Raw genomic sequence first — 25089 nt, 5'->3', positions numbered from 1 at the left:
TTAAATCACCAAACCACAGATCTCTCAATGGACAGCATCCCTGAAGACTCAACAGTTTTAAGATTGATTCTTAGAACAGTATGGTAAGATTTTTTTTCTCTGTACATTTCATTCTGAGCATTTTTCTTCAATATTTTGTTTCCATTGAAGCTCATAAATTGAGATTGGATCAATATTGTCTGTTTTCAGTTATATCATTATCATCTTGCACAGTTTATACAAAAGAGAATCTGTAGACCCCAGAAGAAATCACTACTGTAGCACCTGTGTAATGAACCAAGCTTCACATTTCACATATTACTCTGGTCTTATGGCTATGGATGCTGTATAGATTAAAATATACACACTGAATTGAGCAGGGCAGGGTGAAAAGCTTTTGGCTGGGGTGTTTCGGTGGAGATTTTTTTGTGGGGGTTGGTATTAGCAGGAAGGGACTAAACTGAGGGAACAAAACTGGAGTCAGTCAAGGATAAATGGAGGAAAGGAGGGGGGAAAGGGAAGGAAAGGAAAGGAGGGAAGAAAGGAAAGGCACCACAACCCCCCAAAGGGTCTCTGAACCGCAGCACGGGAGCACAGTAGCAGGAGCGCTACCATGGACAGAGCCCGCCGCACGGCCCGGCCGCGGGGAGGTGGCGGCGGCGGGGGGAACGGAGACCGGGACGGGGACCGGATGGAGCCACCCCAGTGGTGCTTAGGTGGCGGCCCGGGCAGAGCAACCGCTGCAGGAAGCATCCCTTCGGGCAAAGGCTCCAGCGGCGCTGCCACCGGCGTCCGCACCGGGAAGCTGAGAGCCAGCCCCGGGCGGCAGCGGGGGCCCGGCGGGCGCTGCTCCTACCGGTCCTAAGCCCCTAGCCAAGCTTCCCGCTGGCGCTGCTTCTGGTCCGGGGCATCCTTCGGAACACCTGCCTTGGAGCGGTTATCGCGGCAGTTATTATTAGGCGGGCTCAAGAGCCGTGAAGTTCAGTTGCCATAAAACGTTAATGATAAAAAAGAAGTTTATTGCAGGGTGTGTAAACCTAAAATTTTAAGTTAATCTAAAGAGCAGTTTATAGGCAACTTCAAAGGTTATTTTGTTAAACATCACTGCGTCCTACTATTTACAATACAAAAGCTTAGTTAAATACAGTTTTGTTTGGGCAAACTATTCTTCCTTCAGATTGACTCTGTGAAAACGGAAACGGTGACTCCTCACAAGTTTACATTTTGGGCACACTGTCCCCTTCAGAGATAGCAATTTCCTAGCACCGATTTTGTAACCTAGTATTCCTGAAGGATGGTCGCCACTGATACCTATTTTTCCCAGATAATGCGATCCTGAAGGGAAATCTCAAACAGCAAAAGAAAAGCTGAAACGGATCTGCTGACACTGCACTTCTTCCAATAACTTTTCAAAAAGCCACTGAAGTAGAGCTGGTGTCCTTAAACCGCTTAGTAGGGGCCAGATGCTGACACGTCACAGAAATCAGTTAAGTATCATCAAAAATTGAAACTGAAGTCAGAGGAAGAAATGAAAATATTTAAAGCTGGTGAAGGTATCTGATGCTGCCCATTAGTAAAATAAAACAATTCTTGCTCCAACTGAAGATTTTTCTGAGAGAATACATTTTCTGTCCAAAAAGGTGAACACTCAAGTAGTTTCACCAAAAAGCCAGTCTCTTCAAAACAAATTAAACAAAACGCAAAAATGCATTTAATTATCAGAACCACATGGCTTCATCTTACCATTTGAGGAATCTTAAGATTTGCAGGAAATGCAGACTGAGGCACAGCATCGCTCAGAATTGCCCCAGTAATTTTTCCTGTCAGAGACACCTTGACTTGATGGTTTGCATTTACATTTCTCAAATTTTAGGTTTTGAAAACTGAAAGGATCCACAAAAAAAAAAAAAATAATCAACTCTGATAATGTAATGGGTGTTTTTTATTTGAATAAACAAATTTAAGAGCTGCCAAGGAAGACAACCAGCTATTTGTTCCCAGTATTTCCTGCAAACTCTGAAGGTCTCACCTGCCAGCCCTCTGCACAGACCCTGATGCTGCCCCATCATCTATTTCAGGAATCTCCAGGTCAAGTCTCTACATCAACTCCCCCAATGTTGTTAAGGTGTGTAGGTATTATAAATACAACTGCAAAACGCACCCAGAGGTATCACTTCAGTATTCATGCGAGTAAGAGCTAAACCCCTCTGAACATTCAGCCACTTTTGAAAACGAAAAGCCTGGCTTTAGATACTTTAATGTTTCCTATTTCTGGGAATAACTTTTCTTGCTCCTTGTTTTAAGGACACTTACAATTATGACCACAGATTCTCTATGGTAATTTTTGACCCACTGTTTTCAGTAGGGCCAGAATGATGCTCTTCTATTTACTCTTCTGGATTACTCAGAAAACAAAAGGAAACCAAAGATAGAAGTATTCTCCAGGGATACATAGGGGTTAATACCCCCCTACACACAGCCCTGTAGCTGCATAGCCACACACAGGTACAGCCAGGGACCCTCCAGCACTGCGGAGGTTGTTCTTGGTGGCTGCCACCGAAAGCTCCAACTGCAGAGGTGTCACAGATGCAGCCCTAGGGATAGCTGTGGCTACACCCTGGGGTATCACCCAAGCCTCACAGCCGCACAGTGCAGTCTGTGGCAGCACTAGAGCTCCCTAGCATGCTGCCAGCTCCTCATAACAGCTTAAGGCACACCAAATCATGACCTGGCCCCTGGAGCAGCCCAGACCTGCAGGCCAAGGTTGTGAAAGTGCCATTAAAACCACAGCACAGTCTTCACAGCCCTAAAGGAGACCAGCTGAGAAATGAGCTCATTGCAATGATACCTACCAGCCTTTGTAGGAGCAGCTAACGAAACCAATTAAAACTGCCTTTCCTTAAAATATGCATCACTCCTGCAGCTTCAGCTTTGAATGCTGGTTACGCCAGTTCCCTGTGGGTGTCAGGGATAGAGTCAACAGTCACAGGCAGCAGCAGCGAAATGAAGCAATCCCATTACTTTCTAGCCCCGAAGTTACAGCCAGCAACACTTTTGAGCTTTCACTACCCTTCTTAACAGGAAATGGTAATTCAGAGCCCACGGGTCCCAGTTTCCACCCTTATAGCACCTTCAGTTATTCAGGCCTTTTTAAACAAAAAGCTTTCAGGATATGTTGCAATGCAGAGAGAAAATCACCTGACTGCAAGGTAGAGAAGAGGGTTATTTGGATGCTTCACTAGCCAAGTAACAGAGGTATAAGTGACTTCATCCAGAAGTCTTCATGACCAGAGAAAATTCATATGTAAGTCTCCTGTGAGAGTATTTTTGCAAGACATTGTGATAAGTACTGTAAGGTGACAATGCAAGTCTGACTGGACTGATCACAGCTTCACTACAAATATCACAACACTGGTAATTTCAGAATAACAACAGATATTCTTCCTACCTGAGAGGCAACCAACGCTGGTGGGTATTGCATGAGCTGCACATCAGACTGTACCTTATCTTCTCACATAGACAGTAAAGAAAACTACCTCAGGCCCATACTCTCACCCACATCAGACAGGAAGCTTGAACAGGAGCAATTTGCACAGCCCAGTTTCAGCTGGTTCACCTCCAGGAACTCTTCATCAAACTTCATGAGGGAACAACCTATGGGTCCGGAGAATGATTATGTTGGCAGAAATCTGCACCCAGTTGCCATCCCTCCAAGGTGTTGCTCAGCTTTACCCTGCAACAGAAAACTCCACCTCTCCTACCTTCCAACCTACCTTAAATAACAGGCTACACCTGGGACAAGGCAGCTGCTCTGCATCTTGCTTCCCTGGATGATGGGAGAGGATGACCCTGTCAAGGGGTACCGTGACCCATCTTTCCACTGGTGAAAAGCCAGCCCCAAACTGAGTATCTTTTGCTTTGAACAAAGTCTTGCAAGTGGAAATGGTTTTGAAGCTACTGGAAGAAAGCATATGGTACTAGAAGGCAGCAGTGGTACAAAGTCTGCACTTGTGCCTTGTCTTGGCCCTGGGCGCCTGTTGTCTTCAGCAAGTCGATTAATATTGCTTGGCCTCAGATTCTTCTCCACAGGCAAGCTAATACCTCCTCAGGACACTGAAGAGCAGCTTAGGTACCGAGTACTATATAAGCAGCACCTCCATCAGATTTAGTCAAGCTCTCAACTCTACTATTTCTGTAGGGTTGAGTACATAGTACAGTCATCCTACACATCATCACAGCTTGCTAAGAGTCAGCATTTTAGGGGACCTTCATATAACACTGGCCCTTAGTTCAGTTCATTAGTACTTGCATGAGAAAAATAATAACAAAAGAGTATGTGACACATTAAAATGATACTTTTGCCCACAGCAACGGAAACCCAAAGAAATCCCGTTGTACGGAAGTACTTATCCTGCTTTCCACTGCTTTTTTTAAGAAGGAGTGCAGAAGGGCCCTGCTCCCACTGACAGGGATCCATCCTGTTCCCCCGGCTCCCAGCTCTTGCTCTGGGGCACCCGCATCACACTTCAGTGCAAACCAGCAGTTCGTCAGCTGAATGCGTCCCTGCAAAAAACTCTTGCATAAGGACTGACCTTTCTACGGTGAAAAACAGGGAATGCACGACCACACAGACCCGTTTTAAAAAGGGGGCCTTAGATAAAAGGTGTTGCAGGACACGTTACCGCTCACGGCTCTTTCAGAAGCTGGGCTGGAGGATTTAATAAAGAACTAATTAAATAGAAAAGTCGGCCTCCTCACACTGCGCGCAAGGGGAAGCGGTGGCTGCCGCTGCCCGGGGAGCCGCGGGATGCCGCCGCGGAGCCGGGAGGAGCAGAATCCCTCTTCGGGCAGGATGAAAATATTGACAGTAGATAAGGATGTGCACGTGGGGAACTGAGGACACGGCGATGGCTCCCGCACAGGTCCCTGAGCATTGCTGTGGGGTTTTATAGCAAGCAGGTGATGTTGCTAAACGCCCTCAGGCTTGTTTCAAAAAGAAGACTTTACACCTGGGAGGGGGACGTGCGGTAGTGAAGTGCTTCGTCAGTGTGTCTGTCTCCCGGCTTGGCGGTGCCAGTTCAGACACTCGCACAGTGAAACGCTTTGCCCGGAGTTCCGGGAGCTCCGATGGGTCGGTTTCGTGATGCGTCCTCGAGAGTTCCCGGGGACTGGGAGCAGGCTGCGCCCACACGAATCAGCCCCTGGTGGGGTAGAGGGACCGGGCACCCCCCGGGCGGGGTAGAGCCAGCACAGCTGTCACCAGTGATGGCGGGGTCCCGCAGCTCCGGGGAGCTCGTCGAGAGGAATTCCTCCCGCACCTCCGCGCAAGGGCATGCGTGATGCGCTGCTCGCTTGCCACCCTATACACCTCTTGCTTCTGCCTCTGGATAAAAGAGTGCGGTGCTGAGCATTGGTTGGGAACGAAAATAACCCACCCAAAACCAAAGAACTTGAAACATAAAAATATTAGCGGGTAGATGGAGGTGACATGATACGTGCGGGGCCGGTGGGATCGAGGGCTTTTGCTTGCCGCAAACTGATCTTTCGAACACCGCGCCGGTGGGCTGGGTGTCGAGTTTCAGCGCGTCACGTACCGTTTAAGAAGCACTTTCACAAGTTTGCGGTGAGGCGACGAGGCATTAAAAGCTGATCGCTCGGGAGGAAAACGCGCAGCGGCAGCGCTTGGGGAAAAGGTTAACCCGCTGGCTGCCCTGCCTGTGAAACGATGGTAAATTACCCGGCGCGTTCTCCCGGGGAAGAAATTAGACTTCAAAAGGGCTGGAGCCCTCCTGAATATATATTAAGCAGATGGGCTGATGCGCTGTCTCGCTGATGTGCAGCTGATTAACCGCCCCATAAAAGTGCAGCGGTCCCGCTCGCCCGCCGCTCTCCCGGGCACCCCGGCGGCGGCAGCAGCATGCCTCTGCGGGGCTGCTGCCCCGGTACAGAGCGAGGGAGCGGAGGAAGGGGGCGGGTGTCTCCCAAAAAGGGACCGGGAAAGAAAGAGAAGATTGGAGCAGAGGGGAGATAACGAGAGGGCAGAATAGGGCGAAGGAGGGAGGGTGGGGGAGAACAGGGAAACAAGTTTGGGAGAAATACGAAAGCCCTTCGTAAACGGAGTGGATTTGCTCTCCCTCTCCCAAATCTCGCTTTCCCTGGCAGCGCTACAGAGCCCATCCCCATCTCGGCACAAGGTCTCATGGCCAGCCCCGGTACCCGCCGTGCTGAAGATGGTGCGGCGGGTCGACACCCCTCACACACACCTCGAACATCCTCGGTTAAACCGAGCTGGGGTTCGGAGGGCAGCGGGAACCGGCAGGGGAGCCTGGCGCCCACATGGAAGCTCCCAGCTGCGGCAGCGGGCTGCGGCGCCAGGGGAGGATCCTACCCATCCCTGCAGTAGCTCGCTAAAATCGCCTTCTTCCTCCTCCCGGTCCGAAGCGGGGAGGGAGAGGAGCACACGCCAGAAAGCCACCCATTGTAGCTTTTAAATGCCTCGCAGCTCAAACCGTCTTTGACACGCCTTGGCCGGGCTCCCAAAGGCATCCTGTGCCATTCGATAGCACTTCAGAAGGGGCCTCTGCGTCCTCCCGCGCCGGGCAGCCTGGACGTGGCCAACGACGGCAGAAGGGGGGGCATCCACCATCCAGCTCCCCGGGCTGGGCACTAGCTCGGGAAAAAGGGCTTCTGGAGAGTCAGCCTCAAGTCAAACGGGGGGGTGACAAAAAGGCAGCGTATGTGTTTCCGGGGCCAGACCTCCGCTCTCGGAGCGCTGTCAGATGCACACCGCCGTTCAGGCCCCGGTTTCGGTGTACACCCAGCTCCGGGTAAAGGCTCTTGTACTTGGCCAGTGCCAGGGCCGCACGACTTGCCCCTGGGGTGCGCCGGCCGCTCTGCGCCCCAGGCTGAGCGGCGCGGGGCTGATCTGCTCGCGAGGGGATGCTCCCCACGTCGGGATGCGGGATCCCCTCCTCACCCACAAGCGAGGCGCCCCCCATCCCTTTCCAGCATTTTTCTCTGCCGGGGCCAGGCACGTCCCGGGCACATGCGACGGGGATGAGAGACACAAGGAGGGCTCCTCACGGACACAGAGGTGCCCACGGGTGGGAGTGTCAGAAGTGGGGTCACCTGTGTCGGGGGGACCACAGCCGGGAGGTGCCCGGGTCTGTGGGGAGGATAGGGGCCGGGACGCTGCCGGCGTCCTAACTCTTGCGCGTAGGAAGCGGGGGGGGGGGGGGGGGGGGGGGTGGTGTGACTGCATGTCTCCATCCCTGCTGCAGCGGCTCGGACCCCCGTGAGCGTGTGCACGCGTTTGCGAGCCCGTGCGTGCGGGGCTCCGCGTGGGCTGGCCCGTCCTCGGTGGGCGCCTGCCTCTCTCCGCGCTGTAGGAGCAGACACGCTGGGCCGTTCCTGCGTATCCCTTTCTCCTCCTTTGTCTTCCCTTTCTTTGGCTTTGACTCTTTCAGGTGCCCCGGCGGTGCCCTCGCGTGCTGCCGGTTGCTGGGAGGTGGCGTGGCTGCCACTGCGCTGCTGTTGTGCGAGAGGAGGGAGGAAAGGGGGCTTGAATGCTGGCTGTTGTGCTCGGCTGGGGTGGGGGGCCGCGGCGGAGGAGGAGGAGGCCGATGATGATGATGATGGAGGGGAGGGGTGACGATGGAGCTCACCGCGGGCGCGCAGTTCCCTGGGGAGCCGCCTGAAAGGCCGCTGCGCTCACCAGCTGACAACGCGTGCTCCACTCCAGACACGGCGCACCGCGGCCGGGAGCGAGGCCAGACCCCCCTCCCTCCCGTCCCCCAGCGCCCCCCCCCCCCCCCCATTGTCCGCCCCATCGCATTGTCCGCCCCGCTCTAATTAAGAAACACTGGCCCCACGACCAGCTCCCCCCTACCCCCTCCTCCGTGGTCCTTGCGCTTTTCTGGTCTCCCCTCTTCGGGTTTAACCCTTTCTCCCCTTCCCTCCCTCCTCCCTCCCCGAGGCCAGAGGTTGAGCAAACAGCAGCCAGGGAACTGCAAGGCAGCGATGCGCCCTGGCAAACCTGGCACCACCACGCCTCGACCCCTGAAACCCCCGCGCGAACGCCGCCGCCGAACCGGGCGGGTAGAGCCCCGCACCAGACCCCGCGGATGCGGCTCGGAAGGCAGCAGAGCTGCCGTGCGCCTCTCACAAAGGCGGACCCCCACTCCCCAAAAGACCTCCCCCTCTGCGATGGTTTCGCACACTCCGGAGGATATTTAGCGTTCAGCCAAAATTTAACGCTCGGATAGTGCGCATCTGACTCGCCCTTTCAAATAAAAGCCCGTTTAAAACGATAAAACCCCACGAAGCAAAGGGGGCGAAACCGCTTCCAGGAGCTGGAGCGCGTCCCCGCTCTTGTTAAAAAACTTTGCGCTGGTCTGTACAAAACAAACACTGTCGTGGGCTCAATAAAGCGATTTATCCATCTTCATTACTTAAAGAAATGTTGTCTCTTTGTTTGTTTGGGAGATATTAAGCATGCTTAGCTTGCAACACATAGTTGATTCCTTCGCTAGTATCTTGGATACTTGGATCTGACTTTGGAAGGTAGGAGCTAATTGCTAATAATGGAGAGAAAGGAACCAGCCAGCATAGCGGGAGTGGCCCGGCATATGGGGAATGAGCAGTCTGAAATACTCAATATTCAAGTTTCCAAAATATTAATGAGATTATAGCAACCTGCAGCTATACATTACAGCTTGTTAACGGAGTGGAAGAGAGGGGGGCTGCCAGGCGGTTGTTATGCAAACGCTATAGCTGAACCTTAACATGGAAATGCGGCGGGGTATCTCTTTCAAAGAAGTGTTAAAAAGAAAAAGAAGAAGATAAAGACCTTCGGTCAGGGAGTGCTGCGCTGTGGCTGGAGCACAGCACCCCAAACCAGTGATACTGTGCTCCGCCGCATCACTCCAGTGCTAGGAGCCCACACGTGCTCCCTATGTAAAGTGAGACCGGCTCCCAGAGCCCATAAATAAATACTGTAAGCCAAAGGTGACCCACCTGGGGAAAGCTGGTGGGGTTTAGGAGGGAAACTGACCCTACCCATCAGTAGGGTGACCTTTCCACCCTACGGGGCCGTACGCCGTCTCAGTTTCGGCAGGTACGGGGCGGCGGCGGCGGCAGGGCCGGGCGGCCGCCGGGTTACTGGGGGCAGGTGCCCTGTCTCTGCTGGAGAAAGCGACGCTCTCGAGGGCTCCGCTCCCTGGACAATCCCCACCTCCCCGGTGTCACCTGCTGAACCCAGCGGGACCTCGCCACGGCTCCGTTTAGCCCCTGGTCCGGTGCCACGGGCAGGCTGGGCAAAGAATCACCACCACCACCTCCACCCCCCCCGGGGTTTAACCCCAGCCCAGGGGCCACATCCTGCTCCCCCCGGGACCCACCGCGCTGCTCGCGTGTCCCCCAAATCATGCCGGCTTTCCTAACCCTTTTCCAAGGGCTTACGCTGACCCCCGCGGGACAGACGAGACTCAGTGGGGCGACCGGCTCATGTCCCGACCGAGGAAGGGCGGGGAGAAGGGAACGATAGGACTCGAGCGGCGACGGTGCGGAGACAGCCCAGAGCCCCGAGCCCCGCACTTGTTGCGGGACACAGACCCCACGGCCCCTTTGCCCGGAGACGGAGCGGCAAGTCTGCCCCGGGGCATATCCGCCCGGTTCTGACACCGGCCCAGCTTCGGGCGTGCGAGGAGAAAAGCTGAACCCGACCGCGCTTGCAGGCTGGTTTTGTGTTTTTAAATTTATTTCCAGGTTTATTTGATCTCAAAAAAAAAAAAAAATTAAAATACATAAAACAATGGCAGCTGGCTTTGCTAAAATGAAAATAAACGATTCTTGTCGTAGAAAAGGTGGGGATTTTTTTTTTTTTTTTAAGGGGAAGCAGAAATAGTAGCGAACACTCCATAATAAATACGTTTCCTATTTATCACAAAAGCAAAGTAAAACGGACATAAAAGTTTGACACGACAAAACTGTTTTCGTTTTTAAGAGAGGGTTGGGATTAAGTGGCTTAATTAAATATCGGTCTCGGATTGGCATTCAGTCATTCAGTCCTCTTGAAACCGCATCTCCAGCCGCTGATAAAGTGCTTGCGCGGAGTTTCCCCCCAAAAGACGCCGACGTGGTGCGCTAAGGAATTTCCATCTTTTCTCCGCTATTTTCAGGACACGACGGTGCGTTATTTGTGTGTGTGTGTGCATGTGCTTCCACAGCGATACGACTCAGGGCAGGACCGCTGTCCTGAAGGGAGGGGGACGGCGACATCGCCGTCCGCCGGGCAGCGGCAGAGGGGCCAGATTAAATTCTCCTTGAGCATCACCTGCTCGCCGGCGGTGCAAGCCAAGCTCCGCGCTGCAAGGTGGCGTGTTGGCAGGAGGGAACGGCAACGACTTCTAGGCAAAAGAAACTTTAAAAGCGGTAACTAAAACTTGAAACGAGAAAGGAAAACAAAACGAGAAAATCAACCAACCCTGACAGACAGGGCGGGCACAGTCACTCGCTAACAGCCACTTCCCTGGACGGACAAGCCGGGAGCATCTCACAGTGCCCGAAGGCAGCCGATGCCTCCTGGATGGCCGCTCCACCGCGCGGCGGAGTCCGTGCCCAGAGGGGCGCCCGGGAGGTGCTGGGGTCGGCGCCCCTGCCCTAGCTGGCCTCGTCCGAGTCGCTGTAGTGGGAGCGGGGGGAGAACTCCCCGTCGCTCCTGTGGGACCGGGGCGACGTTTTGCTCCTCTCCTGCGGCGGCTGCCCGGGTTGAGGCATGAGGAGGGCGGGGGAAGGGGCTCTCTGTCCCAGCAGGGCGCCGTCGCTAAAGGAGGGGAAGTGCAGCGGGTCGAGCTGCACCGAGTACCCACCCGCTGACGGCGGAGGGGGAAAGCGAGTCCTGCCGTGACCGGGAGGCGAGGCTCTGGGGGGCCCCGGCGGCTGTGCCGGCGGCGGCCCGGCCCCGGCAGCGCAGGGCGGCTCGAAGGGAGCCCCGCGGTGCTCGGGTTTGCCGGGGGTGTCAGGGGTGCCTGCGGGGCTGTGCAGCAGCTCGGCTAGGGCGCTGATGTAGATCTGCGCCATCTGCAGCGTCTCGTACTTGGAGAGCTTCTTGTCGTTGTTGAAGGAGGGGATGACATTGCGCAGCTGGTCGAAGGCGTGGTTCAGCCCGTGCATCCGCCGCCGCTCCCGCGCGTTGGCCGCCAGCCGCCGCTGCTTCTGCACGCCGCTCACCTGCGCCCGCAGACCGGGTCCGCCGCCGCCCCGCGGCCGCCCGCCACCCACTGCCGCCGCTGCCCCGCGCGCCACGCCGGGGCTGCTCCCGCCGCCCCGCGCCGCGCCGCCCACCAGCTCGGCCGCGTCCTCCTCCTCCTCCTCGGCGGAGGGCATCAGGTAGCGCGGCGAGGCGGCGGGCAGGCGCGCGGCGCAGCACACGCCCAGCCAGCCCGCGCCGAACCCGCACCCGCCGGGCTCCGACGCCGGCTCTGGCGCCCCGCGCTCCCGCGCGTCCTCGGCCCACGCGCCCCGCGGCAGGCTCATGGCTCTCAGCGCGGGCGCCGCGCGCACATGCGGGGCGGGAGGGGGGGGGGGGTGTAGCGGGGGCGGCTCGCGGCGTGGCAGGCCGCCTCGCGCGTGGCGCCCCGACGTCTCCGGTGTCGGCCGGGTGCCGCGCCCCCCTTTAAGGAGCGGCACGCGCCGGGGTCCCCCCCCCGCGTTCCCCCCTCACCCCCCTCTTTCTCCTCCCTCGCGCCCCACCCCTCCCGCAGCCCGCCCTCCACTCGCGCCGGTCGCGTGTCGGCGCGGCCAATGGCGCGCGCGCGGGGGCCGGCGCGTGCGGTGAGCCAATGGCGCGCGGGGCGGGAGAGCGGAGGTTGGGGACGGAGGGGGGGTGTGGGCATGGCGACGGGGGTGAGCCTCGGCCGGCGGCACGCGCGGTCTCGCCCCGCCCGGGCAGGCGCGAGCCTGGCGGACGCCCCGCACGCAACAGCGTTCGGGGAAGGGGGTGTGTGTGCGCGCGTGCGTGCGTGCATGTGTGTGCGTGTATGTGTGTGTGTATGTGTGTGTGTGTATGTGTGTGCGTGTGTGTGTGTATGTGTGTGTGTGTGTGTGTGTATGTGTGTGCGTGTGTGCGTGTGTGCGTGTGTGCGTGTGTGCGTGTCCCGAAGCGCACTGGCAGCGATGCGTCCCGCACCGGGCACCGGGAACCGGTGCTGGTGGCAGCGCGTCCTCCCCGCACTGCCACCGCCGAGGACGCTCCGTCGCGCCGGGCAAGATGGGCACCAGCGTCCCTTCCCGCCCGAGGGCTCCGGTGAATGCCCTCCCTCCGGGCGCGTCCGGGTGTCCCGACTCGCCCCGGCAGCCGCGGCTTTTCCCGAGTTGGTGGAGCGCAGCGCTGCCCGGGCCGCTGCCGCGGGGTGCCCAGGCAGCCCGTCCCCCGGGCGGCACGCTGCGCCGCTTCGCGGGGGGTTATGTACGGCGCGAACACGTGTGCACCCTCGGTCAGAGTAAGCGGTTCACCGGGGACAGACGAGCAGCCGGGATCCGCAGCCGGGACAACACATTTGCACCGCACCGGGAGCTGCCCCGGTTTCGGGGGGTCCCGGTCTCCCCGCAAGCAAGTCCTTTTGTTCGGCCGACAATGGCTCCCCAAAGGTGGCGGAGAGGGAAGCAACTCCGTGTACGCATCTTAACTCCTCTTCCGCGCAGCCTCCCCGCCGCCGCCCGCTCTCGGGGAAGAGCGGAGATTTACCGTGTGAATAGGCATATTGAGAACAAAGTGATGGGCACAGTATGAGGTAGATACGTTTTTTCAAACGTGAGTAACTGGCAAGCCGAGGAAGGAGCGCAGCAGCTCAGAGCCGTGCGGCCGTGACATAAAATGAGCAACCTCGTGAGTGTGCGGAGCTGGCTGAGCCGCTCTGAGCGCCTCCGAGGCTGGGACCCACCTTCCACCAACAGCTGGATGTGTTCGACCGGGTGCTCGGGGTCCGCTTTCTATGAAGGGAAACCGAAGCTAGCCTTCGCTGTTCTTTTCTGCTTGCAATTATGCTGCTGGACCCCCCCACCGCAAAAAAAAAGTTGTCAAATTCTGATCAAAATGAAAACGTTTACTTAGCAAGAAAGATAAGCAGCAGCAGGAGTTTATGCCTTGTTTCCGTATATTATCTGTGACATTGGCAGGCCGTCTGTTCATATCCAGCAGCAGCTTTTATAAGCTCCTATTACTGCACACACAGAGATGCTTTGATAATTTAAATAAAATAAGAAATCCTCTTTCCACCGTGCTGAACGGTTCTGTTTGCTAGCTAAATACCTAACCCTTCGACTTGTCTTTCTGTCCCCAGGCACTGCACATTCCCTGACTGGGTCCTGGTGATCCAGGCTTGCTTTGTGAGGAGTCTGCTGTACTTGCCTCATCCCTCTTCCCAGTGCTGGGCACTGCAGCTTTGACCCACTCGATGCAAGGACCACGGGACAATGCTTGGAGCTGAGTGGGAGCTTTGCCAAGTAGCAGCTGCTGCCACGCACTCTCAGAAGCTTAGTGAGCTTGAGGCATAGGGACAGCGGTGCTGAAGCCTCGAATGCCTTGCTCCTGATTATGAGGCTGACACAGACCCAGTCCTCCAGCCTACAAGCCACCTGCTTTTCAGGGCTACCTGGCCAAAACCCCGGGCAGGGAGGAGGAGAGCGGCATCCCATTAGCATCCCCTGTGGATGTGGGGCAACTGGTGCCCAGGAGGCGCCCTGATCTCTGGGTAGATCCACTCACAGCAGGTGCTGGAGGCTTCCCTTAACAGGAACGTAGTGATTTTATGGAGCACAGGGGAAGCTCAGCCTATACCCTGGCATGCTCCTCAGCCCAGTTGAGAAACACTACTGGCTGCTTATTTTCCAAGTGTGTGTTCTGTGAGCACATGCTTTGAAACTGGAGGCATCCAAGACTCACTTGATAGTTTGCCTTTGAAAAGGCATGCACAGAAAACCATTTTCCCCACCAACATCACTACTCAGAGGGGGGAAAAATATATTTCATTGACCCCCCCTTGCCCTGTGTACACCCATATGTGCACACGAACTCTGAGTCAAAGGCAAGGGGTAGTTTTATGTTAGTGCTGGGTTTAGCTCTGCTCTCCCAGAATAAGATAAATGTAAGTGATGAAGAACTCCTGCGGCTGGCTGAACTCATTTTGTATTCAGCACTGCCCGGCCCTTTTCTCTTCCCTTTCTCCCTCTCTTTGTATGTTCAAGCCTACTTGAGTTTCTTTTTTTCTTTTGTAGAAGTTGGTTCTTTTGAAGCGGTTCGAGGCACGCCCTGCCGCAAAGGGAACTTCACGGGAGTCGGAAACACAAGCACACCGGTCTGAAACACTTACTGTACAATAGCAGGAATGTAGAAAGCCTTGAAAATGAATCTGCTTTCTCTAAGAAAGTGTCAAAGCTTTCAGAGGAAAACAAACTGAACTTATCCCCGTATCTTTATGCAGATTTTCCCCTGCTCCCCCCTTAGTCTGGTTAAGGGCTGAGGCAACAGCTCGGGGTCAGGCACATATTAGTGTTACAGAAAGATGGGTTACAAAAGGTGTGGGGGGAGAATAGACCTGCAAAAAGCCTCCTCTATCATTATGGCCAGAGACATTTGCAAAGCACACAAAGCACACGGGTCAGCCCTCAGCTTAATTGTGCTCAACAATCTAATTGCTCATTCAATCCCATTTAGAGATCAGCAGGCTGCTCTGCCGGCACCATTACCCCTTAGGAAGTGTTTTATTCTCCCTCTTCCCTTGCCCCACTTTCTCCACTTGTTCTCTCATTTCCTCCCTTCATTTTGAAAAGCAGGGGGAACCCGCTCCTTGCCTCCCCTGGCCTTTGATCTGGTCTTCAGGCAGTTAAATGCACAAGTAGAGACAAACTTGTGTCACTCACCGAGGTCAGGTAATCCTCACTGAATCTCAACCGCCACCTGCCCAGGCCTCCAGCAAGAGGAGGGGAGGTCCATTCCTGCCTACCTCATAACTGACCTGCACCCTGGATGACAAACCCTATCACCCCATCTAAAAGCTACAACAGTGAGCTATCAGAGGCACATACAGACCCATGCACAGCCTAATAGTTTTCAGTGTCATCAACCGCACCATCAGAATATTCACCCAAATAAAGTATTCATATTTACATTATTTAGAGCAGGTGAGGTTAAAGCAGAGGAGGGTCCAGCAGCAAGTCTTTCTTAAGACTCCTTCTGTGCTCAGTGCCTGATGCTTTACTGTCAAGTATGTTCTAAATACACGTGAGAAGTGCCAACCACAAGGAATGCAAAAGCCCAGGTACTTGGAACATCACAATGGACTCGAGAATTAGTGAAACCTGCCCCCTTTCCACCCATGAATAACTAGGACCACCATGCTGCTGAAGCAGATGTGCCCCCATTTCTGCAGAGCAATGTTCCTCGCACATCATTCCAACTACCCAACGTCACTCACTTCAACTTTTTGAGGGTCTATACAACCAACTCCCATTTCCTGGTGATGGTTAGCCGCATGAAGACCCAACACAGACCTGCACACTGAGGCTAACCAGCAGACACTTTCTGCTCTGTACAGTTAATTCTAGCACAAGTACTCCCACTGCCTCCAAGAGAAAGGCAAAGCACTGCTGTAACAATACTTGCCCACCTCCTGGGGTCATTGTAAGGCATAATTAATTCAGCTTTGTAATATATTTGGAAATCTTATCTATGGAATTTATACCTACATACACTTTGTCCTTTTATTTAAATGGCTGAAACTGTTTCTGAGAATTGAATTTATGCTCATAATGGAAAAATAAGACCCTTCATATTCAAGGAAGCATCACTAATAACAATATCATTTAGTCACTTTATTTTAAGCACTTTCTTGTTTTTCCACTCAGCTTGGAAAGGAGTTTCTACTAAAATTGCCAAATACCTCAGTCCCACAGAGCTCTGGCAAGCTGAGACACTACTCAGCTGCAGGACACTTGCAACAACAGGCCTCCAGAAAACCAAATGCAAACCACCAAAACCACCACGCAGGGGTTTGCTGGGCTGTCACCATGGTCTGGTAAGCACTGCCCTGGTCCCAGGCAATCACAGAGCATGCTTTGGCAGGCAGCAAACAGTTTTGTCCTGTACTGAACTTGGGAGCTCTGATCGCAGGGGCACAGAGGTTTGCATTTGCTTGGCTACTGCTTCTGACAGAAACTGTAACCACAAGAGCTGGAAACAGCTTAGGCAGGCAGCTTTTAGGATCTGCATTACCAAGTATACCCCAGAACTAAGCTCTTGGGAAAAGAAGAACTAGTTAATGACTTAAAAATAATTATACCCTGCACAGAATTGGAAGCTTTTGCTTGCAGTTCAGAACTACTTTAATGCAATGGAAACACTGGTATCAGACCCAAGGGACCTGTGTCAGAGGCTTTATACCTTCTGTATCCACCAGCCACTATTGTCTCCTAATAGCGATGTTAAATGAGCAACTCTTTAAATGAGCAACAACAGAACACTACTAACTGTCCCTCCTTAAAAGGTGCTTTAAAACCAAGAGTTGACCAGCATGCTTTCATTAGGCTGTTGCTTAATACATTTTACTGATACAAATCACTTAACCAAGAAAATGACCAGTGCCATCAACAGTTTTACAGCACAAGAACAACACTTCATCTGGTTTAACATCGGAGAATTGATCATCCATCCATCCATCCATCCATCCATCCATCCATCCACTAAGACAATACATTCCCTTCAAATCATATATGGTCACCTCCACTTGTTCCCAATGTCTCTTGCTCAAGATCTCAGGGGGTGTAAGTACTCCAGATTTCTAAGCATGTAGAATAGCTGGTACTAGATTTTGTCTTTTCTAGTCAAAAAGTATAAACTAAAAGATTAGGTTGCAAACTCTTTGTGGCACAGTAGTAACATATTTCAGTGGACAAGTGGGAAAAAAAACAACAGCTGACAAGTAAGCAAGAGGAAAACAGGAAAAAATCTGACATTTTAAACTGTCTGCATTGACTCTCAACAACAGCACTACTAGAGCAGTAACCTGGGAGTATGGGGGGTGCTTCAATTGTACTGGGCGTTTAACATTGTGTTCTTACATCCATAACCTACGAATCTCTTGGCAATCAGGCAGCCCTGAAGGTTTCTTAGTAGTGGAAATGCCAGCCTGGAATTTGAACCTTTGCTGGTCTCCTGAGGAGGGGTGGCCTCTACAGTGCAAAGAGTAAATATTTACAGTTGCAGAAGCCAAAACAATGCAGAGAGCAGTGGTCCTAAGGGGAGAAACACAAGTGAATGGACCCAGCCTGGTGCTGATCTGCACCTGCCATCCAATCCCCAGAGCGGACAGTACTTCCCCACGAAAGAAACGCTTGTCAGCCAAGAAAAAATATACTACCTTGCCATGCACAGGAAATCCTTCTATTTAATCCCTGACGGTAAAGAGCACAAGGACTTCTAGGAACACTCAATTTCCAGCACAACACAGAACCAATTGAACTTTCAGGAACTGTGCCTGTGAAAGGCTGTGAAAAGCAAACCCCTCTGAGGACATCTTCATCTGGCCTGCTACCTTGTAAATTAGGGTGTTTTAAGAAATTTTGAAAACTTGTTAAGAAAGTAGAACCAGAGTAATTCCTTTTCTCCTTTGTTTTCTTTGTAGTGCCTGCTACAGGTGTCCTCTTTGGCTGTGTTCAGAGGCAACGGGTGCTCAGTTGCAGTGCTGTAACTCTTTGGAAGCAGTCCTCTGCAGCAGCAGACTTGCTAAACCCTGCCTGTGGCACGATCTGTACCTCTGGCATACCCCCAAGCTGCAGGATGTGATTGCTCCGGATCTGGAGAGAGACTTGCTATAGACTAAGCATTTCTATTTACTGTGCAAGCAGATTGTCTTGAGCTCCATGAAAGTTTTAGGAATTTCCACAGGGTGAAGCCTAATGTTCTCCTTCAGTGTGCAAGAGATACGCTAAGGCAGGAAGCGAGATTAGAGACAGCTGAGGGCCTGCGGAGGCCAGGAACCCCCGTTTCCACTAACCTGACTGTACAGCTCTCACAGTGCATGTGACATCCCTTGTGTGGGTTGCACAAGTGTTCCGTTTCAGCACCCAAGCACTCGGCTTTGGCAGGAGGAATGGCAGAAGCAGTCACCATCCCACCTCCCTCATTTACGAGCACAAAACCCCACCTCTTGCTTCAGCACAGCTGCTGCATCCATGCCACTACACATTAGTTTTGAGGCAGACCTGTGTGCATTTGCATCCCAGTGAGAGCATGAGGAGACCACGTCTTGCCTCGAAGGCAGCATGCAAGCAACATCCAGCAAGAGCTGCTTTGCTAAACAAGATCCTGGTGTCTCCGGTGGTTCCTCCATGCCTGCTGCAGGCTGCGGCATGGACAAACATGAATCTCTTTCACAGCAAGACAGGTCTGCCTTGGTCAGGGCACCCGCTTCAATGCGCCTGGAGGTTTGCAGTGCCCAGGCCGTGCACCATCAGATGCCCCCCCCAGCCCCCTGCCCTGGTGAGACAGTGGTGAAGCCCACCGGCCCGTCCCCGTTCTCCCCCTTTCCCCGAGCCCCTCGGGTGGGGTGTGCGCCCCGGGGCTGCCCCTCTGCCGGCAACAGGTTGAATATTGTAGGTGTGGGCGATTAAAGTGTCGCCGGCACAATGGCGGTCTGTGTCCCATTCGCCACGCCCGGGCTCCTCTTTGGAAAGTGCACACAAGAGGTGACACGGCGCTGGCCCCCGCCATTATCCCGGCGGCATAGCGGCGCGGCCCGACCCGTCTCCCGGGAAATGGGGCTCCCCCGGCCGCCACGGGACCACCGTGGCCGCGCACGGCTCCACGCGAACCGCCTGAATGCATCGACCCCGCAACAACGGCTGCACCCTCAATGCCTCTCCCCTTCAGCGGCTCCCCTCGACGGCCGCACCCTGAGGGCAGATGGGGAGTTCCTGGCGGGGGACAGCCGAGAAGCCGACGGGACAAGGAGCCCCAGTCCCCCTGAGCTGGACTCGAGCGCCGGAGCGACCGCGCGGGAGCCTGAGGCGGTGCCGCAGCGCCACCATCCGGGCGGCAGCGGGCAGAGCAGGCCCGCCGCTCCCCCCCGCCAAAATCAACCTCTCTGCTGCCCCCGCGCAGCTGAGGGTTAACGATGGCTGCCGGGCCCCGCCGGCTGACCCCCGGCTTCCTCCCTCCGTTTCCCTTCCCTCCCTACGGCGAGTGCAGCTCACCTGTGCGAGGCCGTCAGCACCGGTCAGGAGCCAGGTGAAGCTACCAGCGAGTAAGAGCGGTGGTCAGCCGAGACAGCAGATGTGTGAGGCACAGAGCAAGCGGTAAATTCAAGCCAGGCTAAGAGACAAGGGCAAATTTGGTTCTTCCATGTCTGTTTGACATTAAAAAAAGCACTGAACCAAACACCACTGAATTAACCAGAATAAAGCCGAAACTCTCCATCAGGGGAAAACCCAGCTAGGTGTAGACAGAAGTTTGCTGTACTGGGGGATTCTGACTACAGCAGCTGAGTCACCAGGGCCACCAGCAGGGGTTTTCCCAGCTTTTCCCCTTTTTTTGGCCACCATTCACTCAGGAAGAAGGACTGTGGGGCACTGAATGGAGACCTGTGCAAAACCACTGCACCTGCTGGTTCATTATATGGCCAGGTTAATTTTATTATTACGCCAGCAGATCACTATATGTCATGGGAACAGCCCACTGGCTGTAAGTTTGAGAAGGAGAGCTTTTTGCATGTGTCAATATTTATGGAAGAAATATTTATGGGAATAAGTTTTCTCTTTCAAAGAACTCATATAATATATAACAGGCCTAATATGCACATGAATAGGCCTACATTTGCCAGATGATACAACAAGCCTTTAAAACTGAAGATAACAGTGGTATTTATTGGAGACAGTAAATATGTCTTTCAAACATCAGATTTCCAGGTATATCAGCTCTACATCTACCTATCTTCCATCTTGATGCAGGAAAAACAAACCTCCCTGTGCCCCACATCAGCTACCCCTTCTGTACTGTGTAGAGAGTCTAATAGGATTATTTTCTATCATATAAAGTGTTTCAGGAGATTCTGTTTTGTCAGAGCAGGGGAAGAGAACAAAACTTCACCTGTGATCTCCGACACCTGCAGAGATGTAAAACCGGTTCAAGCAACAGCAGAGATTACTCAGAAAGGCCTGTAAAAGTTAGAGCAAGACAAACCATTCCAGTGTTGCCTGAGCAGTATTTCATAAAGAAACATGCTTTTCTGTTACACTACATCAATTTCTCCCTGTGTTCACTGTCATTCCGCAGAGACTGTGTCTTAAAAACGTGTCAGATAGCAGGAGTAGCAAGTAACCGCATTATTAGCTTTGTTCACAGTATTTGCTTTCTTCCTCCTGTTCCCCTGTGTGTAAGCAAAAGAATTAATTAGTAACAACATGGGTCAGCTGTGATTACTCTTGCTGTGGTCCACAGTGAATATTCATACGCAGGCAATATTCAAAACCAAACAAGACCTCCCCATTGTGTGTGTGAAGAGGCATGTCCCTGGCCAGTGGGGGAGAGGGGCGAGCTTACCAGCGGTGGCAGGCCTACAATGCACTCACAGAGCTGCCCACCTCCCACCCTGCTCTTTATTTCTTTCCTGGCACTTGGCAGGGACACAATCTGGACTGGCAGAGCAAGTCAAATATAACACAAACAGCCCATGAAAAGGGTTGGTTTGTTTTTCCCAGCTGTGCTTTGTAATGTCTAGCAGTCATATAACACCACCTTCATACCAGGCTCCCTTGCCACAGCATCTTCTGGGTGCCGAAAGGAGGGTCCCTCTGTATTTGAGTAAGGGGAATAAAAGACACCTCTGAGCCTTTCTTTCAGTGCCAACCAAGGTTAAGATTCAAGGTGGGGCAATTTTCTATGCAGAGAATTTGTGGCTACTCCATCCCTGGCAGTGTTCAAGGCCAGGGTTTTGAGCAGCCTGGTCTAGTGGAAGGTGTCCCTGCCCATGGCAGGGGGGTGTCGGAACTAGATGGTCATTAAGGTCCCTTCCAACCCAAACCATTCTATGATATGGTAAGAGGCTGGTTCACATGGATGTTTGCAGAGAGGGCTTTGATACACCTGATGATGTGCCCCACACACAGTCAAGAGAGCTAGCAAGAAAGCCTGAGTAATTAGAAGGGACTGCTGAGAAGGAAGGGTCTGCTTTCAACCTCCCTGGCTTGCTACATTTCCCAGTTATGTCCCATTGACGGTCATGTACCAGTGTGGGAGACTGGGACCCTGCACCCCCCTATAGCAATGGTACTGCCACACCCCTGCAGGGAGGGGAAAGGCAGGCAAAGCTCTGCTGTCCTGGTGGGCAACCAGATGTGAACCCCAAATCAGTGTGGGAGCATCTTTGCCCTGAAAATAAGCACCCCTTCCCTCTCTTTTCCTGCTCTCCATGACCTCCACTGACTCCGGGGCTGAGGGTCAAATGGAGGTGGAAGTGGAAGGAGCTGAAACAGAACTGGGGGAGCCCAGCTACAGAGCACTCACCTGGTGGGCTGTAATATACAGCCCACATACAGGAATGTGAAAAGAAATCTGTGTGGTACTCCTGGGCAGCAGCTGTACCTGAGCAGCCAGTTTGCACACCCTGTGAGGCTGGACTGGCTGTGGCATGGAGCAGGAGGGCAATGCTCGGAAGCACCTGTAGCTCCGTGGTTACTAGAGGAGCTAAATGACTGTCTCCTACAGACATGCAAGTGCACCGCCCCCCTCCAAGTCAGTTAATGGGTTTGCCTTCAGCTCTTTATTTTGATTTGGGAAGGGGAAGTCTTTTAATGGCTGATAGCTGGATTTGAAAATAAAGCTGTTTGTTGTTAATGTTTGCTTTAGTGCTCTGCAGCAGTCCCGTATCCCATGTAGTGTTGGCGCATCACCCACTTGCAACATCAAAACAAATGGCCTTACTAGTGCTGGTAGAATTATCTCCAGGACCACTGAGCTGTCATGTTGTGGGGAGGGGGTGTCATGTACTTGCTCGGTTGCAGGTAGCTTTCATTTCCTACTGGTATGGTAGTTATGGATCCCTGGAATTTGTACTGGGGCTCATATGGCCACTGTGCCTGTTCACATGTGCCCTGCTTTGGGCAGCACTGCCAGCACGTCTGGGAAAAGCTCACTGTTGTGGGAGGCTAACCAGGCATGCAAAGGCCTCCTGCCCTGATACATGGCACTCTCCAACTGCTGCTGGGCTCACACACCACTTCTGGAGGGGCTAGGGAGAAATGTGTCATCTACATTCCCATCTCTGTAGACCTGCTTATGAGCCTCAGGTAGGTATGTAACAGCCCCTGCTGCAGTTTTTAAGGGGCCAAGGCTGATCTGAAATGACTGCTGGGGCAGATGGAGCAGTGTTGAAAGTGTATCTCTGGCCTGTGAACAGGACAACCCTTGCCTCTTCCCACTGCCAACCCATTGGGCAGTGCAACCCTCTCTTGGCTCTCTGCTTGCCTCTCTTGCCCCACTATCTTCAAAGTCTTTGTCTTGAGCATTCAGGGCAGAAAGATTTATTCTTCTCCACAGAGCAGCGAACTGGTTCTGTTATGCTGAATTCTTGTTTCTGTTTCAAATTTCCTGCGTGACCTGGAGCACAGTAGTTAATGAATTGACCGTTCAGTTTTCCAGCTGTAATACTTTCCTACTTTCTGACGAATTTTACAGAAATAAATACTGTAGTACACACAAAGTGTCATGCCACTGTGAGGAACGGAATGGGGGGGGGGGGCAGATTTTGTAAGTCTTGAAAGATAGAAAATTTATAATTATACCTCTTGAAAGGTAATTTTTTTTTTTAAATGAAACTCATGGCTCCTGTAATATGGGGTATTGGTACAGTTTTTTGGTTAGGAATTCATTAGCCTGTGAATCACTTTGCCTGCGCTGACCATCCTTTGGTGGATTCTATTTCTGACCTCATGCCTGCAGTGAGACATGACAAGCTGATATGTTGTGATGGTGCATTTGCAGTTGCCCACTGGTCTTGACGTGACACACGAGTGTGTGTTCATGTCCTAGTGTTTATCAAAAACTTTGTCTGTGACCCATACTGAGGAGCAGATAGTTGATTTATTCCAAAACAGCTCTGCAGTGAAGAGGAAACATGGGTATTGGGACTGAGATTTAAATTGGTAAAGCAGGGCTGTGTAGGCTATTGATGCCTTTGTTGTTTCAGAGACTCTATTTTGTTTATTTTTTTTATTACCTACACCCAGCAAGCTGGTTTACTTTTCATGTCATCACATTTGTGCAGATTTGAGAAATTAAACTTAAAAGGGGTATTAACCTTGAGTATGCCCTATTGACCCTACTACAATGAGTGTTCACAGAAAGGCCAGCTTCACGTTCTCATCACTTCATAGCATCCTACATGAGGGATAAAAATAGATCCCTAAAAATGTGATCTATTTAGGGGAACAATACTAGCGTGTAGTTTTGGGAGGACAGGAGGGAAACCCAAGAGACTGGCTCTGGCTATGCTGCAACTGATGAGTCAGTGACAGCTACAATCACAGCTACAGTAATTCACTTGATTGGGGCAGCAGGACTATTTATTGTCTCCAGGTATTTCACTGTTGGTCAACAGAAACAGCTTAATAAGTGATTCTTTGGAATGGGATAAGTAAGTTTTCTTCCACTGCTTGCTTTCTGTTTGTAGCTGGTGCATCAAAATGTATGACTGGAACTGCCAGGCAAATAACTCATGTTTACATACAGCTGGCTTGTATTTCCAGTGGAGCTACAGCAGTAGACATACTTGACGGTCTTTAACACCATTACTTCACTGGATTTTTATTTAAAGAAAGGGAAGCACCACATAGGTTTCACCTTTATGTACTCTGTTATAGAGAGAAAATACATAGTACATGTAAAACCTTGTAGGTTTAGAGAGGTGTGTCTGTGAGTAAGTGACAGGGACAATGCCAGACATCTGATGAATGACATCTGATGCTAGCAAGACAGCTCTTCCCAAGAGGTCATGACTACTTTACAGATCAGGGGTAGCCTAAAACTAGGACCCTGATTATGCAAACATCTCTGTGACGAAGGGAACCCCTACTAGATCCCCTGTAATGTGCATAAGGGCTTGTAGGGTCAGTGCCTCAGTTTGCCACAGCTCTGCCTCAGAAAATAAGCAGAGCTTGTCTCTTGGCTGAAATGTTATGAAATAATAAAAGTAGCCTGATTATAAAAGCTTCTAGCACCCTGTTGCTAGGCAGTTAGTACCCACTGACATACAAGCCTACTGGCATTACTGCACTAGGAAACTTTACAGTTTAACCTCAAGTCACTTTCAATAATCTAACTTCCTTTAAGATTTTTAAGTTATCTGGATTCAGATATAATTTTTTTTTAACATAGCAATGAGCTGAGGACTCCTTCCAATGTATTTCTGAAACTATAAAATGAAATCCCCTGAATGCCTGCTAAGCTTGACAGAAAACTGTAAGATGTCATTGTGAATGAAATATACCAAAGGTAAAGAGCCAAAACGAAAGATAAACTATTTGTCTTTAAGTTTGTCTGTTAAAGACGAACTCTGGATGCTGCAAGTTAAATCATCATGGCTGATGATATTGGAGGCTTACTAATGACTAGGCCATTAAGTTTAACACGGGTCGGAGCAATCCCAGGCAAAGCTACAGGTTGGGCAGAGGAGAGATTCAGAGCAGTCCTGTAGAGAAGGACTTGGGGGTGTTGGTTGATGAGAAAATGAACATGAGCCGGCTTCAGTGTGCTCTCACAGCCCAGAAAGCCAACCATATCCTGGGCTGCATCAAAAGGAGTGTGACCAGCAGGTCAAAGGAGGTGATCCTGCCCCTCTACTCTGTTCTTGTGAGACCTCACCTGGAGTATTGTGTGCAGTTCTGGTGTCCTCAACATAAAAAGGACATAGAACTGTTGGAACAAGTCCAGAGAAGGGCCACAAGGATGATCAGGGGACTGGAGCACCTCCCGTATGAAGATAGGCTGAGGAAGTTGGGGCTGTTCAGCCTGGAGAAGAGAAGCTGCGTGGAGACCACATAGCAGCTTTCCAGTATTTGAAG

The 25089-nt window shown here is 52.4% G+C and overlaps 1 protein-coding gene across 1 annotated transcript; it reads right to left on the bottom strand.

The window, feature by feature from the left end:
* Positions 1-10515: 10515 nt before the first annotated feature.
* On the bottom strand, positions 10516-11514 carry ATOH1 (atonal bHLH transcription factor 1). Its single transcript, XM_061477455.1, has one exon. The coding sequence runs from the start codon at positions 11512-11514 to the stop codon at positions 10639-10641; it is 876 nt and encodes a 291-aa protein (XP_061333439.1). The 3' UTR covers positions 10516-10638.
* Positions 11515-25089: the final 13575 nt, after the last annotated feature.

The sequence above is a fragment of the Pezoporus flaviventris genome, unplaced genomic scaffold (assembly GCF_033815535.1).
Source record: "Pezoporus flaviventris isolate CSIRO_AGI_PZ_B2104156 unplaced genomic scaffold, CSIRO_AGI_Pfla_v1 ptg000002l, whole genome shotgun sequence".
Taxonomy (NCBI): Eukaryota; Metazoa; Chordata; class Aves; order Psittaciformes; family Psittacidae; genus Pezoporus; species Pezoporus flaviventris.
The sequence above is the reverse complement of the archived record's forward strand: the minus strand, read 5'-3'. Positions and strand labels throughout refer to the sequence as shown.

Bases quoted from the DNA above. Each gene is read 5' to 3' on its own strand.
- ATOH1 (XM_061477455.1), bottom strand. From the start codon at position 11,514: ATGAGCCTGCCGCGGGGCGCGTGGGCCGAGGACGCGCGGGAGCGCGGG.